Source organism: Pongo pygmaeus, chromosome 16 (genome assembly GCF_028885625.2).
Source record: "Pongo pygmaeus isolate AG05252 chromosome 16, NHGRI_mPonPyg2-v2.0_pri, whole genome shotgun sequence".
In the NCBI taxonomy this organism is placed as follows: domain Eukaryota; kingdom Metazoa; phylum Chordata; class Mammalia; order Primates; family Hominidae; genus Pongo; species Pongo pygmaeus.
The window spans coordinates 86867659-86884799 of record NC_072389.2 but is presented as its reverse complement, the minus strand read 5'-3'; the positions used below and the strand labels follow the sequence as shown (position 1 = coordinate 86884799).

The following is a 17141-nucleotide window of genomic DNA, read 5'->3' as shown; positions in this document are numbered from 1 at the left end:
ATTTTTTTCCTATCCCATTACCCTGATCTGATCATTACACATTGTATACATATATCAAAATATAACACATGCTTCAAGAGAATATACTATGATATAGCAATAAAAATGAAAAAATTAAAAATAAAATTAAAAATTCACATTAAACACAACGTTAATTGTTTCAGTAGGACTAGACTTCCCTTGGTTGAAAATTGAGTGGGCTAAAAGTGTAAAATACACAGTAGATTTTGAAGACTTAGAAAAAAAACAAGAAACATTTAATGATTTTCTACACTGATTCATGTTGAATGATAGTATTTTGAATATAATTAAAGTATTATTAAAATTAAATTCTGTTTCTTTTTACTTTTTAACATGGCTACCAGAAAATTTAAGATTACATGTGTGGCTTGCATTGTATTTCTATTGGATAGGGCTGGTGAAACATTTTACATGTATTTTGTGAAGCCACCCCCAAAATCTCGCTAGGAAAGTTCAACTATTTTACAAGTGAGGAAACTAAGGCTCCAAGAGACCAAGTAATTTGCCCAAGGTCCAATGGTAAGTGTTGGAGCCTGACTTGAATCGAAGCATTTGACCCAGAGGGTTCTTTTTTCCTAAGCATTTTGCTTACCAAGTGTTTTGACTTTAACTTTGTAAAAATCCTACTGGGTGAGGGGAAAAGATAAAAAGAAAGAAAGAAAAAGAAAAAAAATTCTGTATCTCTTTCTGGCCTGAAACAGAGCCAGGCATACAGTAGACACTCACTGAATGCTTGTTGCATGAGTGAATAAGTGAGTGGCCGGCCCCCAGAAAGGTGTCCCCACCTGTGCATAGCGCCCACTGCAAATGGCCCCTCTCCAGTCGGGAACATTGATGCAGTCTGGGTGCCGGACCAGCCAGTTGTCATTCTTCGTGAGGTAGGAGCCAGGGTACTCGGACACGGAGCCATCGACGTCATGGAACACAGATGTCTTATCCCCATCCATGTCCAGCTGGTTGAACCAGGGCCCAGGCTCTCCGAAGAATACTCTGGAAGTAATCTAAACAGAGCCCAGGAAAGTTAGGCAGGGCTAGAAGGTGAAGGGAAACTGCAGCCGTCATCAGCCCAGGGTGAGGTTTCCGATTTCCACTGACATTACAAGCCAGCCAAAACAAAGATGCTCTCGGGCACTGAGAGAAACCGCACAGCTGACCCCTCCGATGCAACCAGAGTCACAGTCAAAGGTTCACCATGCCTCGACTCCCAGACCTAGCACATGCTTTTGGCCTCTGCTCACTGCAGGGTTGGCTGCTGTGAATGAGCTTGGAGACTGCTCTGACACACAGGCTTCACCAACTGCAGAGATGGAGGAGGGGGATTGAGGACTGTGAGTGTGAGTGTGTGTGAGAGGGAGGTGGTGGTAATGTGTGTTATGAGAAAGGGTACACACACTTTTACACATGCACACACACACGGGGGCATTGGTGTGCGAGAGCGAATGTGCATGTGGCATGTTTCAGGAAGGCAGTTTTGCAGCATGAGCCCTTGCAGATTTCCATGACTGACCTCTTTCAGGCCCTCAGTTGCCTGAGTAAAGACATTAAGTCATTTCAGTTTCACATCATTTCCCTCAGCCTGCCAGGAACTGGGCAAATAGGCAAAAGGCAGGAGCAGGGAGGAGAAAGAGGGAAAAGTCTGGGAATCCATAACCTGAAGAAAATGCACAGGAGGCCTGGCCGCGGCTGGTCTCACAGGGCAGCCCTTGCTCCTGATCTCCTAATCCTCAGCCCCTCTTCTGCCTTCTCTGTCTAGGGCAAGGAGGCCTCTGTTTATAGTCTGCTCTCGGGGAGAGATTAAACAGAACATCATCAGTTAAGACTTCCCTTGGAAACTGTGGGGCTTGTTAGATTCTTTGTGCCAACTCAGGTGGCCTTGTCACAAGACTCAGTTTGTCAAAGTCAAGTCCCTTGGAGGAACAGCCTAGGAACCTCAATCCACACGTCGGGTTCCTCCGGAGGCTCGCCTGAGTTTTGAGCAGGGAGAGAGCAAGCGGGCATTTACCCAGACCTGACCTGTGGGGCAACCTACGCTTGTACTTTTCCAGTTTGGATGAAGAGCAAACTGGGACATGGCCCAGCCTAGTTGGAGGAGGCTTTTCAACCCCTGTGGTGGTGGCAGTAGCTCACACTCTGGGCCCCAGGGGACTTGTGAATCACCATCCAAAGTCTGGGTTTGCCGGGAGTCTGCCCTGGTGCCTCACTCACCGGAACGTCCTCAAAGGCAATGCCGGTCACGTTGTTATGGGGGCAGCTCTGCCAGGCATTATTCAGGCGGAAGGCCAGGGCGCTGGTGTGCCGGCCCTCCAGGGCCACAAACTTTCGGAAAGTGCAGTTTTGGATATTGATGGGGCCATCATATAACTGAATTCCTCTAATTGGAAAATTCCTATGGAGTTAAGGAAGTACGATGTCAGTCTAAATGTTGTCCATTCCTATGGAGTTAAGGAAGTAAGACGTCAGTCTAAACGCCATGTTGTTTGCCCCTTCTGAGGTGGATGGTAGCAGAGACTTCCTGGGTAAAACCATTCCTGATCGCCACCTCTAGCAACGCCCCCTGCCCCAGATCGTTATTGATTAATTAATTAATTATTAATTCATTAATTAATTTAAAGCATGTATAGACACACTAAATGTCAATGAATGACTGCCGGATGGATGGATGAATGGATGGATGAGTGGATGAATATCCATCTAGTTGCTAGTTTGGAGTTTGGAGAATGGTCCTGTATTTCAACATTTCCCCCAATTTTTCCATTATATAGTCATTGGGTAAATACTGTAAATACCACTGGAGCGTGCCAATATTATGTTTCTTGGGAAGATAGAGTTGTTAGTCATTATCGCCTTAGTTTTAGTTGCTATAACAATTAAATCAGATTAAGACCCACATGAGTTTCTCCTCTGTGAGTAAGCCTTTCACATTGGCAGTGTGCTGGGTTTGGGAAACAGAGGGAAAAGGACACAGAATGGAAGGTGATAAACGTGATAAAAATAATTGTAAGGCAACATTTTCAGCACCCCTAGAAGAAAGGGAGGCCCCACTGAAAAGCAAGACTGTGGGCTGACAGAGAACCCCAAGAAGGCCCTGAGACCCAGACGGAGGTGGGAAGTGGCAACAGGCTTGGACATGGAGGTAGGAGAGACTGGACAAGAACTGGTGACTTGAAGATTTTGCCTTGGCCTAGCATGGAGTAGGTTGCTCAGACATACTTCTCCCATTGCCTCAGACTCCTGAGCAGAGCACAGGAAGCGAGGGTCTGCGAGGCTGGCTGGGCTTCCTGGTGGTCCTTCTTGGGCCTGGCCCCAGTCTAGGCTTGCTCCTTCTCCAAATCCAACGTGTGTGCTTATGCTGGTGTCTCTGTATCTGGGTCAAGCCCATTCTCTTCCACAGCCAATATAAAGAAGAAAAGATAGAAAGGCGGAAAAAGAAGCAGAAAAAATATCTGCCCACAGGGAGAGACCACACTCCAGTTGTCCCTGGTCTTCAACCCTGGGCTCCCTTTCATTCCAATATGGTTCCTTGAGGAAGACCCTAGGCACAGCAGTCATGGTAACATGCCTTCAGTGGGCACCAAAGACTCCTTGCATTTCTATATTTTTATGTTTATAATTGATTAACATCATGACCTAGAATCCTGATTCTCATGGGGTGGTTCCATGCATTTTTTCATTTCACATATTTTAGGGACAGTCCATTTTTACTAGCTCTATACTTAGGTTTTGCACTTCAGACCCTGACCCAGCTCTATACAAGATGGATTAACCATGATTAGGACTGCAAGGTCTTAGGTTCCTACTTGCAGATGCAATTTGAGGAACCTGCCTCAGTCTGACAGGTTTCCATAACCAGGATCACCTTTGGAAGTCATCAGAGCATTCTGGCCCTGGGAGGCTGGTAACCCTTGGCAAAGAAACCTTGAACATGCAGATTCAGGGTCACTCATACAAATGCTTATAAGGACTGCTCCATCACTCAGGTTAGACAAAAGGAAGGGCTTCTCACAGCTCGTGCTGAAGGAGACCATGATTTTGCCTTTGCAAAGTCTTTTCCATGTCCACTTGTGTTGGAAGTTTCAGGTCAATGTGTATTTTGTGTCCTGACTCTAGTAGTAGAAATTATATCTTCCTAGAGAAAGAGTAGAAAGCTCAGAAAGACAAGAAGGGCTGATCTTATCACCAGGAGCACAGGGACCACCATGCTGCTCACAGGCTCAGAGCCTTGCTCTCTGGCTTGAATTCACACCTGAGCAGAAACACCAGCAGAAGAAAGGAGATTTCCTCACCACTGACCCAGCCTGTGGCTTTCCAAGGAATTGACTGAGTCCATTATTATCCCTGTTTGTTCATCAACCTTCCAAGTCACCCATTCATTTTCCACCCACCTGCTTATCATCTGACCTTCATTTGAACTCCCCCAGCCGCAGAGCCCCCGACTCCTCAGGACAGTCCTGCTATTCTGTTGTTGAGCATATCTGACATTAAAAAGATCCATCCTTGCACTAAACCAACCCTAACCCACGGGGCCCGTGTAGAATGAGTCTCATTCCCTATGTGCACAGCAGCTCTGAAAACATGTAACAATATCCCCCATGTTGTCCCCAAAGTGGTGATCCTGTCTCCTGGTTGAAGACCCCAACCTGCATGTGACATGGCTTTGGCTTTTGTCACCCTCCTGGTTATTCTCCTTTAAGTGTGCTTCGGCCTGACTCTATTGCTCCGCCATCCTCAGGAGTGGATGCTACACTCCAAGTGAGAGTGCTGTCAGAGAAAAGGACTCACAGTCCCTGATCCCAGACACACTAAATTCCCATTAACATAGCCCAGGAATGCATTATGCATTTTGATGGCCACGTCACCCTGTTGACTCATATCCAACACCATTTTTTGACTTCTCTCTACCCATTCCAGATTTCTTCCCTTAATTGTTAGTCTCAGTCACCTCAGTGATTCCTCTGGCTGGTAGAAGACAGAAGAATTCATAGTCAACAGGTAGAAACTACCCATTAACTTTTTCCCTCCCATCACAGCCACTTAGGTTAAGCCACTCAGAACAAGGAGCTATATGGTTGCAAACCTACTGGCCTATAGGGAGGGTCCTTCCACTATGGTCCAAGCCACCAGGGCCCCAGATCCTATTGTCCATCATTTCCGTCCCCACGTTGCCACTCTCGCCAACAAACAAACTGTTCTTTATCTCTTGCTTGGAGCCGTCATCATATGGGAAGGTTCCACCACTGTAGAGAGAAGATGTTTAAGGTGAGATGTCCAGAGACAAGATCCCACAGAGGACCAAGTACAATGACAGTTGCCCTTACCTGGCCAGGGTGAGGCCAATGCCATTGTCAGCAAACCTGTGAACAAGAGCAGATAGATAGTCAGAGCATGCCCTGGCCTCACATTCAGTGGAGTTGTGGAGAGAAGGACACTTCCCTGCCCTTGGAGTTAAACTGAATACTGTGCAGAGGAAGAGGTCTCTACGTAAGCAGAGGCATGCTCAGGGAGTTGTGGCTCTCCTGTTCTGCACAGGAAGGGGATGTTCTGGGTCCCCTCCCACTCTGACTCTGACTCTAGAGAGAAAACGGTGAGCCCCGTGGCTCTCCATGTTCAATGGCATTGACAGCATGCAGACTGGGGTCCATGTGCCTCCCTCTCCAGCCCCATCCTCTGTGATTCCAGGGCTTAGTTTGAGGTTGGATCAGGAGAACTTGAAGGGCCTTCCACTCTCAGGACCAGCACCAGCGAAAGGTGGAGTATGTGAATGCACTTCTATTTTTTTTTATTTTACCGTCTTCACTGCTGTTTCAGCCATAGAGAGAGGCACCAATAGCTACTTTTCAAGTTTCCAGGAAGCCAGGCAGATGCTGGCCCTGAGAAGGGCAGGAAGTCATTTTGCAATTGCTCTGGGGCCATCTCGTCAGCTCCCTTTCACCTCTGCCCTTTTTAGGGGTCAGATGAGCATGCTTCTGGGAGGCGTCTGATTGTGAGGGACAAAGGATTACACAGAATCCAGAGCTGAGCCTTGGGTCTGTGCTACCACAGACTCTAGGGCCAAATACAGTGGCCGCCTTTACTTCCTGTGTCCCAGGGGTAGATTTAACTGGTCTCCATGCCTCTGCTCCTTCCACCTGTCCTGTCCACCCTGCCAGGCTCATCTCAAAGTGCCATTCTCACCAACCTCTCTGCTCCCTAAAACTTCTGTGGCTTTATATCCTTCATAGATCCAAGCTCAAGGGCCTGGTGAATCCACGTCAGCTGCACCAGGCTGGTCCTGGTGGCAGGCATGCTCTCTAATTCCCAACGTGCTTTTTCATATTCTGCTCATCCTCTTTCAGACACATGGACCTTTTTCTTTTTCCGAAGCCCATTTAGTTCAAATCAGTCATTCCAGTCCCATCATTAGGGCACTGTCTTCTCCATTTATTTTCCCAAACTTCCTGAGTCTTATCTCCCAGATCCCTCCATGGCTTTTCCTCATTGCTTCTGTCCCCCAGTAATAGGCTCCTGGTCCCTTCATTCTTCCAATCCTTGAAGGAATCCCTATCTTCTGACAGCCCCGATTGCACCAACCTTGTCCACACGTAGGACCACAGCCTTGGTGCCAGCCAGATCCTAGGCTACCTTGGAATGAGTCTGGTGGGGGATTAAAAGACACACCCACTTTGGCCGGAGGGGTCTTCACAATTTTTCTTGCTGCCCTAAATCTGGCATTTACCATCTCTTTAGGGACCTAAACTCTGAAATGCCCAACAACCAGAAAGAAGAGATTTACCAAACTTAGGATATTGCAAAGAATTTCGGCATTGACACCATCTAGTTTCTCTTCAACCCAGGGCTTCCACCCACCTTCTGCGTAGTGCCCCTCCCAGGGATGCTCTAGGGTCTGCTCTAGGGATGAGGAGCCTGGCAGCTTATCCCATAGACTGGTGTCTTATATGGTAGGAAGGCTCTTCCTTCTTCAGAGTTGAAACCTGCTCCATGCCTATCACTTCTGCCTTCTAGAACCAATCAGAACAACCCTGCCCCCTTCCCCTAAATGCCCTTCAGAAACCCAGAATCAGCTCCCTTTTCTCCCTTCCCTTCTTCTTAAAACGAATGACTTCTTTTCTCCTGTGCAAAATGAAGACCCCGCAGCTGGGCACAGTGGCTCACGCCTGTAATCCCAGCACTTTGGGAGGCCGAGGTGGACGAATCACAAGGTCAGGAGCTTGTGACCAGCCTGGCCAATGTGGTGAAACCCCATCTCTACTAAAAATACAAAAATTAGCCTGGCGTGTTGGCGCACGCTTGTAATCCCAGCTACTTGGGAGGCTGAGGCAGGAGAATTGCTTGAACCCAGGAAGCGGAGGTTGCAGTGAGCTGAGATTGCACCACTGCACTCCAGCCTGGGTGACAGAGTAAGACTCCATCTCAAAAAAAAAAAAAAAAAAAAAAAAAAAAAAAAAAAAAGAAGACCCCCTCAGTCTCTCTGCCTCTGTTTTTAGGTTTTGCTTTTTTGACTTTTTAAAAAAAATTTTATTGTTTATTTTTGGCCACTGCCTGCTGCCATTCTATGTCCTTGCCTGGCTGGGGGCCCCAAAAGCCTTTGCACCTCCCCTTCTCTGTCTCTCATGCATCTTCCTGGGGCTCCATTGCTAAGTCAGTATCTCCCCAGATCTCTGCATTTCTGAGCAGCCTTTCTCTCCCTCCCTCTCTCTCTTGCTCTCTCTGTCAATGCTGTGTCTCTGCTTTTCTCCTCACATTTCAATTTCTCTTGTTCCCTTTCACCTTTATTTCTCCTTTACTTGGTCACAATAAAATAGAGAAATATGTTTATTTCCTAATAGGGTTTCTGATTTCCCATTTTTAACACAAAAGGCAGACAAGGAGACATTTCATAATACTCCCTGAAAACAAATCCCAACTCCACTGCCTGTGACTTCTGGTCCTTGTCCAGCATTTGCCAGTCACTTACATAGGGACCTCATATGAGAGCTCAGCGTTCCCTGCCTTTTTCATTTGGGTCTTGGAGTCCAGTGAACTGTAGCTCCAAGTTCCAGTTCAAACTCTAGCTAACTGCGTGACCTTGGGAAATTCACTAAACTGAACCTCAGTTTATCATCTCTAAAATGGAGATCATAATTTATATGTTTGAGAAACATGGTAAGAAAGAAATGCAACCAAGGCTTCCACATAGTAAGTGCCTAGAATATTCTGGCTTCTTTCTTCTTACCTCCCTTAGCCGATGGGATGCATGACCTTGAGAGAGCCAAGCCCAGTGACTATTTGGAAGCAAATCATAACCCACAGCACCTGGCACTGTGGGCCGAAGCCAATATGCTGCTTTTAGGTTTTGTTTTTTTTTGGCCACTGCCTGCTGCCATTCTATGCCCCTGCCTGGCTGGGGGACCAGAAGGCCAAACATCAGTATGTCTGGCTTCCCCTCTCTGCTTTGCTCTCCTTTCTCCGTAGGGGGCTAGGGAAGACGCGCCATGCCCACTTTGTGCCAAAGCCACATGCTGCTCTGACTCACCGGCAGCTGTCCAGCCACACATCCCCGCCACGCAGCCAGGCCCCATGGTCCTGGTTCTTGTAGGCAATGAAGTGTCTGATGATGGCCGGCTCCCGGGGCTTCAGCGGGTTGGCGTCCTGGTGAGGGCTGTATCTGCAGCACAACCATGGGGAGGGCACAGGTAGCGGTGTTGGGGGCACGCCTCTGCTGACTGCCTTCTGGGCTCTGTGAGCCTCTCTCTACTCACAGTGCCCAGGAAGGCACTGACTAAACAGAAACCCATTCGCATTGCCTGGGCTCTGGAATGAACTTTCTGAGTTCATCACAGAAGCAAGAGGTCACTCTTCCACCAGCCCATGCAGGCTCCTCACATACTGAAGAGCCTGCCCCAAGTGGGGTCAAAGCACAGAGGACGGTTCAGACGGCCATTCCCACAAGGGCATGCAACACAGTCCTCGTAGCCCAGGAGAAGAGTCTGGAGATACTCAGCTCTTCCACTAACTGGCAGGTCACCTTGAACTAGTGCCTTTTCTGAGGACTTCTTAGCTACAAAATGGAGTGCACTATCATGTTACCAGTGTTACCCACTTTTGATAGAGACCAAGCAACTTGTCTCTTTAAAGGAGATTGGTTTTGCTAATTACCTTGAGGTTTCAAAAGTACCTTTTAAAAGTTGCCCATGGCCTTCAGCTGAACAGTAGGTTTATTTATAGGCATGACCTGCATGTTCTTTCCCATTAAATTGATGGTAAAATTCTTCCCTTATATTCTCTTCATCTTTTCATCCTGGCCCAACCTGCTGTGGCCCTGCTCATTTCTGCTGACTTACCAGCTATTCACTTTGCTGAGGGATCTAGAAACCTCTGGGAATTTCTATCTTCCTTTAGCTACTGGAGCCGGAATCCTAATTCAGACTTTACCCTGCTCAGGTTTTCACCATTGTACCCCCAGCAACTAGCTCAATGCCCAGCACAAAGCAAGGGCTCAACAGATGCTCAGGGAATGAATGAGTGATTGAAGGAGGGGGAGGCAGGAGCTGGACTGCAAGGTCACCATGGACTGTGTCTTCCCAATGGCTGATTACCTGGCAGAGATGATCGAGAGGAACGGCCGCTTGTCCTTGGCAGAGGCCTCAGTGGTTTTGACTCCGTTGTCTATGATCATGCCAGCCTGCAGGGAAGAGATATTCAGGGACACATTAGCTTCTACTGTGGGCTACAGGCATCTTCTCACAATCAGCCTCACTGCATACTTCTGAATGCTCCGGGAAAACCAGCTCTGTTCTCAGGCTGCATCAACAAAAGTAGAGGATCTACAGTAAGGGAGGTGAAGATGCTGCCTTATTCTGCATTGCTCAGACCAAATCTGGAATATTTGACCTCTTTGAGGAGCAGATGTGGAAACTGAGGTCTAGAGAGGTTATGTATTTTGTCCAAGGCCACGTAGCAAAGTCCATGTGCAGAACCCACACTGCTTTGGATAATTATTGGCCCAGGCCCCAAGTCAGGAACAACAGATATACACGCTTAGGAAATTTATCTGCTGTGATTTAAAGGAAATGCTGAACCTAAGTCCCATCTTTACCTTGGGCTGGGGTCAGTGACCTTCCCACAGTCTCATTTTAGCTCCTGCCTGTCTTGAAGAGAGAATCTGGCTTTCTTGTTTGACTCCAAACATGTCCACTTTGTCAGCCATGGGATAGGGAGAAATTGAGGCAGCTGAGTGATGCTGCCCAGGGAGGCAACCATTCAGTCTTCATTCCTGTCTGGATTCTCTTGGCCTCTTGTGAATGCTCAAACTCAGATTTCTCTTCTTTAGATAACTGGAGGGCACTGTGGCCATTTCATTCTCCCTCTGGCTTATAATTCAGCAGCGGCGATGTGAGTCAGATGATGTGGGGTTGACTCGCAGCTCTACTCCCACTAACTATGACTGGGCAAGTCCCTTCACCTCTTTAGCCACAGTCATATCATCTGCAGAATGGGCTAGTGACACCTATGTCACAGGATGGTTGTGAGGACCCAATAAGAGATCCCAGGTGAAGCCTCCTGGAACAGGTCCCTCTCACTATGGATGTGGAGTCAAGGCTTACTGGGCATGAACACCAAGGACGGGACCTCCTCCTTGGCTTAGACAATCGAATCAATCTAGCTGGAGGTTCCTCTTCACTCCTTCCCTCCCTGCCTCAGAGAATGAGACCTGCCACCTTCCTCTAGGCCCATCCCCACCTGCACCCATGAGGCCTTGCATGCCTGCTTGTTGGAAACCATTCACCTGCATGCACTCCTCCCCTTTCCAGCCTCTCCACACCTGCTAGGTTCTATGTGGCCCACCTCCCTGCTCATGGAAGCCTTCCCAAGGGGTGCGTGTGGGGGGTTTCTCGACAAGCAGCCAACACATTCCCTCCACTGTTCCCCCAGCCACCAACAGCAATATGCCCCCTGCACCTCCCTCTGTATGGGCCATGTCAGCCTCAGAAATGCCCTTTCTGTTACCCTGCACTAATTCTCCTCTGTCAAGATGAGACTGTTGTCTTCCACACCTCTGCTCACTGCCCCATGACACTACCCTCTTTTCTAGTTGCTGGGAAATGACACTGCCTGGGGACTCTTCTTCTCTTTCTGCCACCCCACCCTGCAACTGCTCACCCCTTGCCCCACCCCATCTCCTAGGTGTAAGCACAGGTCTATTCTGAGACTGCATCTCTTCCTTTTGGTCTTCTCTCTGGTTGGGCTTTTAAAAATCTTTTTACTTTTTGCCTCCGAATGTATTGTTCCCTTTGAGGAACGTCAGTTTTTCTTTATCAGTACCATTAGGGATTGGACCAGAACACCAGCCTAGGCATTTGGGAGTCTGTCTGCGCACTGCCCTGGCATCCTTGAGACCACCTCTGCCCCAGCAAACAGCGTCTCTGGTTTCAGCCATGCTCCAAGCTCCAATCCTATGCCCCGTGACTCCGGTCTTGACTGCTGTCCTTACTGGGTAAGGACTTGGTATGCCCTCTGTCCCCCAGTGCCTAGCTTGGTGCTGGACACAACAGCAGGTGCCTAGGAGATGTTGATGAGCAAATGAAGATGACTGAGGACTTTGTGTCCCATCTGCCCACTTAGCTCTGTGCAGATGCAGCAACCCATTCGTTTCCCAAGAAACAAGACAAGAGGGAACAGCATTGAGGATGCCAATGCTGCCTCCATCTTCCTTCAGAACCACATCTTGATTTCCTTCAGCTTATGGATCAGGCCTAACTTTTCATAGTTGAAACTATACCCAGCCCTGCCAAGTGAATTGCAAACCAAATTCAGGTGCCCAGCTCAGGGGCCACCAAGAGAAGCTCCTCCCCCATCAGCATGAGTGAAGGCACAACTTGCTCCTTTTGGCTCTGGCCATATTCTCAGTCCATGCCCGTGCAGGAACCACCACAGGAGATTTGTGTGAAGAATGTGGCCAATGGCCTGGGAGGCCTCGCAAGGCTGCTCCATTTTCTTTGAGACCAGCATTAAGAATGTGGTTGTTCCCAGCTGTCGCCAACTGGCTGTCCCGGCTCTAATCATCTGCAGGCCTGGGAAGGGGACCAAGAGGCTGGCCAGAGAGGCGCAGCCTGGAAAGACTTACCCGGTAGTTGGAATGTGCTCGGTTGTTATAGAATTTTCCCAGTGGAATGTGCTCTGAATAACCTGGGGAGTACATTCCCACGGAGGGGCCCGTTGGTACGTGGTGAAAAATAAACCAAAATCCAGTTTCCTGTTGGGGAAGGACACAAGGGAAAAGCCACAGCGTTCAGCCCTAGAGAGCTCCTGGGCAAGATGGCCACACGGTCCACGCCGGAGGTGGGTCTAGTACCTAGCGCCGTCACCCACAGGAGCCCTTGATACCCACCCCCAACACACCTCCATGTGGTCCAGTCTGGAGGGAAAACAATGAAAATTAGAGCCCACCGTGACAGTTAAAGCCCTTGATGTGCTCCTACTCTATCAGACATGGCTCAGAACTGCTGTGTTTCAATCACTGCAGGGCTTAAACTCCTCTTCCTGACACACAATGGGGGGATTTCATGAGTGTTCTCTGCTTTCCCCTTCATTCTACAGATAAGGAAGCTAAGTTCCAGGTCAAGGTCAGGGTCCCATGGAAGGCCAGCAGCATGGACGGGTGGGTGAGAGCAGGGCTGTGTGGATGGAATGCTGTGCTGCTACCCTGGCTGCCACCTCCCAGCTACGTGTGCCCCTGGGCATGACAGCTCTTCTAGCCTTAGCTTCCTCCCCCATCAGATGGGGATAATAATAGTACCTACGTCACTGGGTTCTTACAAAAGTCAAATTATGTGAGCTTACAACACTGATGTGTCAGGTACCATTCTAAGCTAAAATCATGGCATTCTAATGATTTATTATACATAAAGCGTTCAGTGTTCACTATGGTCACCAGTATTATGAAATGACAGGGCTGTCCTTTAAAACCAAGTCCAAAAACACCCCCTGCCCCACCACCTCCAGTCTGTTGTTTTCCTCTTCACTGCAGCTAAGCCTGTCTGCATGGATATCTGGGCTTGGGGCTCAGAGCACACATGTTTCAAGGTAAGCCTCGGCTGTCTCCCTGACTCTAGCCCCCACCCTCACTTTCTGCCAAAGAAGGGATATTTCTGCTCACCTCAGATCCTGCAGCGGCACAGTTAATGAGGTTGTTGTTGGGATTGGCCATCCAGAAGGTGGACACAGCACTGCAGGGAGGGCAGAGATAACTGAGGTCAGATAAAGGGCCACCAGCGGTCATCCTGCCACATGGCGGGTGCAGGTTGGGCACTCTGATATTGGCCTGATAGTCTCTTATCAGAGATCTGAGAAATCATTGACTTGTTGATCTGAAACCCAGTTTTCTAATTAAAGTGTGGTGCTAGTTTAAGCACTTAAAATATTCAGAAATTAAAAAGAGCATGGGTCTTGAAAATAGAAGCAGTGTGCAAGTGATGTCTGAGATTGGCTCTAAAATACATGTAGGTCAGAAGAACCCAGGAAAGTAGCCCTTTCTAAGGGAGGGGCCCTGCACTTGGAAGGCTGACTGCACAGAGAGCTCTCACCCCGTCTCTCTGTCTCTCTCTCTAATATCTAGAAAAGGGTCCGTGTGGTGGGGGCCTCTGTGGCAGGCGAGGTGTCAGCTACTTCCTCTCATCAAAGAGCACTGTGTGGATCAGGAGAAGCCCCACAGATGAGAACAGGGATCCTCTTTGGACCAGAAAAATGCACGAGGCAAACTGAGAAGGGAGAAGGGAGAAGGGAGAAGACATCCTCCCTCCCGCCTGCTTTGCAGGAAACTGGAGCCCTAGATGGTTAAGGGCTGTGAGGCCCAAGCTGCTCAGAGCCCCGAAGTGCAGAAGTCTGGTGCTGGGCTGAGCTGAGTGAACACATGCTCACGCATGTACACCCCTTCCCCCCAGCACACAGAGAGGGGTCCAGGCACTTACTTGCAGTCTTGCCTGGGCTTGGGGATGTAGCCCGGATAGGAGTCCTCTGTGATCATCTTGCACATCTTGCTGTCACGGTCCGAGGGGAGGAGGGTTCCAGACTTCACAAGGAGGCCAAGACAGTGGTCAAAAGTGTTGCGTTCCTCTGGCCCATCTTCCGTGAAGAAGCAGTGGCCCAAAGAGTTATAGCCCACAACGTCCTTGATCTGCAGGGGTCAAGACAGGGGTGTTTCACCAAGCATCCAGTTATTCATGTGCTCATTCATGCATTCAGCAAACACTAAATAGTCTCATGTGCTCATTCATTCATTCAACAAACAGTAAATAGTCTCAGCTGTACACCAGGCCCTAGGAGGAGCACTGGAGGTTTGGAGATGAATATGACACACGTGATAGGCCTGGAGAAAGTGGGACAAGGGGTGGGATGGGGACTTTTTTTTTTTTTGAGATGAAGTCTCACTTTGTCGCCCAGGCTGGAGTGCAGTGGCACAATCTTGGCTCACTGCAACCTCCGCCTCCAGGGTTCAAGCGATTCTCCTGCCTCAGCCTCCAGAGTAGCTGGGACTATAGGCACGTGCCACCATGCCCAGCTAATTTTTTGTGTGTTTTTAGTAGAGACCGGGTTTCACAATGTTGGCCAGGCTGGTCTCAATCTCCTGAGCTCGTGATCCTCCCGCCTTGGACTCCCAAAGTGCTGGGATTACAGGTGTGAGCCACCGCGCCCTGCCAGGGATGGTGACTTTTAAAAGTCCTTTCCAGCTGGAGGAGTTGGGGGTGGTGAGGCTCTATAGGGTAGGAAAAGGGGCAAGATATCATACGTGAGAAGGTGAATCCAAGAGGAGGCCATGGGCTGGGCCACGTGCACCCACTCTGATGGAGTACACAGCTGAGTGCCTTGCGTACAAGGACTTACCATGGAGGGACTCCACAGAGGAGATCCCACTGAGTAAGGGTGGACGAAGGAACTTCATCTAGGAGCAGCACCTGAGTTGGGGCAGGTGTGCTTTTTATTAAGACCAATATTGATGCTCCTTATTGTACCCTCATTCAGAAATCCAAGCCAGCTTGTTAGCCCAAGACACGCATCAAGCCACATTTGCAACACCTGGGTTCAGAACTAGAAAGGGCTGCAAACTCCAGCTTTTTGGCTTCCTTCTTGGAATCACACAGTTAGTGGGGAAAGCAGAAAGAACACTTGCATGGATATTGAGATACCAGGGATGCAGTTTCAGCAGCACATCCAAGCAGCGTGGGGATCTTAGACAAGCCTCCTATCTTCTCTTCAGTCACTTTTTTTTCCACCGCAAAAATGAAGGACTTGAACTCCATGATCTCTGAAGCCCCTTCTGGGTCTGCATCTCTAAACTCATCAATCTCAGAACTCAGGTCTTCAGAGGGCCTGTAGCCTGGGCCCCACCTCCCTGTCCAATCCCAGACTCTGTTCCCAAGCATAACTGGCAAACAGGTACCCTGCTTCTGCTCAGACACTCCAGAGAGATGCTCACTTCCTTGCAAGGTGGCCTGTTCCACAGTGGGGCAATGGTGAGAAAAACCTCACTTATCTTACACCCTTCATCCCCACCCCTGGGTACAGACTGCCCGATGATGTCATCCACCAAGGGAGTTCCTGATTCCTGATGACATCAATTCAACCCACACCTATTCAGTACCTGCCACCATGCCAAGCACTGGAAAATCCACATACCAACGAGCAACAATCCTCCACCTACCACCCCAGCACTGTGAACGTTTCGAGAGGCTGTCCCGTGATTGCAGGATGTTTAGCAGCTTCCCTGGCCTCTACCTACTAGATGCCAGGAAAACCCCTTCAGTTGTGACAACCAAAAATGTCTCCAGACATTCATTGCCAAATATTCCATTGGGTAGGAGGGAGGAAGGGTGACAGAATCATCCCTGATTGAGAGGCCCTGATGTAGACATCACAGTTCTTTCCAGTCTTTTTTTTGTGTGTGTGTGTGAGAGTGTGTGTGTGTGTGTGTGTGAGTGTGTGTGTGTGTGTGTGTGCGTGTGTGTGTGAGACAAGGTCTGGCTCTGTTGCCCAGGCTGGAGTGCAGTGGCATGATCTCGGCTCACTACAACCTCTGCTTCCTGAGCTCAAACCATTCTCCCACCTCAGCCCCCCCGGGGCACTGGGACTATAAGTGTGCACCACCACGAATGACTAATTTTTGTACTTTTGGCAGAGATGGGCTTTCACCATGTTGCCCAGGCTGGTCTCAAACTCCTGGGCTCAAGTAATACTTCTGCCTTGGCCTCCCAAAGTGCTAGGATTACAGGCGTGAGCCACTGCACCTGGCCCAGGGTCTTTCATATGACAGCCACCTACTCCCCAACTCCCAGGCAGCCATTCTTTAAAAGCATCCTCAAACCACACTCCCTATCCCAGCACTGGACTGGCCTCTTACACCTTTCAATCTTGCTGAAATCTCACACCATCCTCTATTCAATTTTAATTTTTTTTTAGAGATGAGGAAAACGAGACTCAGAGAAGGCAAGTGATTTGCCAAAGGTCACATAAGCCGTATGTACAAGGTCAAGGCGGGAAGCATGGTTTTCTGTGTCCACTCACTCCATAAGGGAGAACCCAACATACAAGTAGCTCTGTTCCAGGCAAGCTCTCTGTTCTTCTGAATAAACATCCTTCCCTTCATCTTTAGTAATAGGCAAGGGTGTGATCTTGAATCCTATTCACCTGTTTAATAAGTCAATCAATATCAAGGTCAGCCAATGGGACTGCTTTCCTTTCTCCTATTAAGCCCTAAAAGTTTGTTATAAATAGCCTGGACAGACAAGCATGGGAGAAAAAGGCAAGGAAATGTGGGCTTCCTGAGCTGGCCAGAACATCTGAGGTCAAGTTTAATGCCTTTAACTTTACAGAGGAGGATGCCAAGGCCCAGAGAAGGGATGTGGACGCTCCCAGGACGCTCAGCAACCTCATTCTGCAGCTGTGATCAAACTCAGGCCTCTTGCCTCCTGCCTCCTGCCCATAGCTCTTTCTAAATCTTAGGGACCCATTTACCCTGCTGTGTGGATCATACTTTGGGTAGTCTTTCTCTGAACAGGAGTAAATAATGAGTTACGCATATTCTTATTCTAAAAAATGTCAGAGAAAGAAATTCCCTCCTGAGAGAAAAAGCCTCATTGAAAGGAAGAAAA

At 48.8% G+C, this 17141-nt stretch overlaps 1 protein-coding gene across 11 annotated transcripts in view; it reads right to left on the bottom strand.

Annotated features, from left to right (window-relative positions):
• The window catches only part of CEMIP (cell migration inducing hyaluronidase 1), a 172430-nt gene that overhangs the window by 17517 nt on the left and 137772 nt on the right, over window positions 1-17141 (bottom strand). For all 11 annotated transcript variants that reach the window (XM_054450910.2, XM_063652438.1, XM_054450912.2 and 8 more), the window contains 9 exons: window positions 13965-14170; window positions 13154-13223; window positions 12122-12250; window positions 9594-9679; window positions 8531-8662; window positions 5337-5372; window positions 5100-5255; window positions 2227-2407; window positions 807-1022 (listed from right to left, as the gene is read on the bottom strand). In XM_054450910.2, the coding sequence (XP_054306885.1) occupies window positions 807-1022; window positions 2227-2407; window positions 5100-5255; window positions 5337-5372; window positions 8531-8662; window positions 9594-9679; window positions 12122-12250; window positions 13154-13223; window positions 13965-14170 (1212 nt within the window). The remainder of the gene's footprint in view (window positions 1-806; window positions 1023-2226; window positions 2408-5099; window positions 5256-5336; window positions 5373-8530; window positions 8663-9593; window positions 9680-12121; window positions 12251-13153; window positions 13224-13964; window positions 14171-17141) is intronic.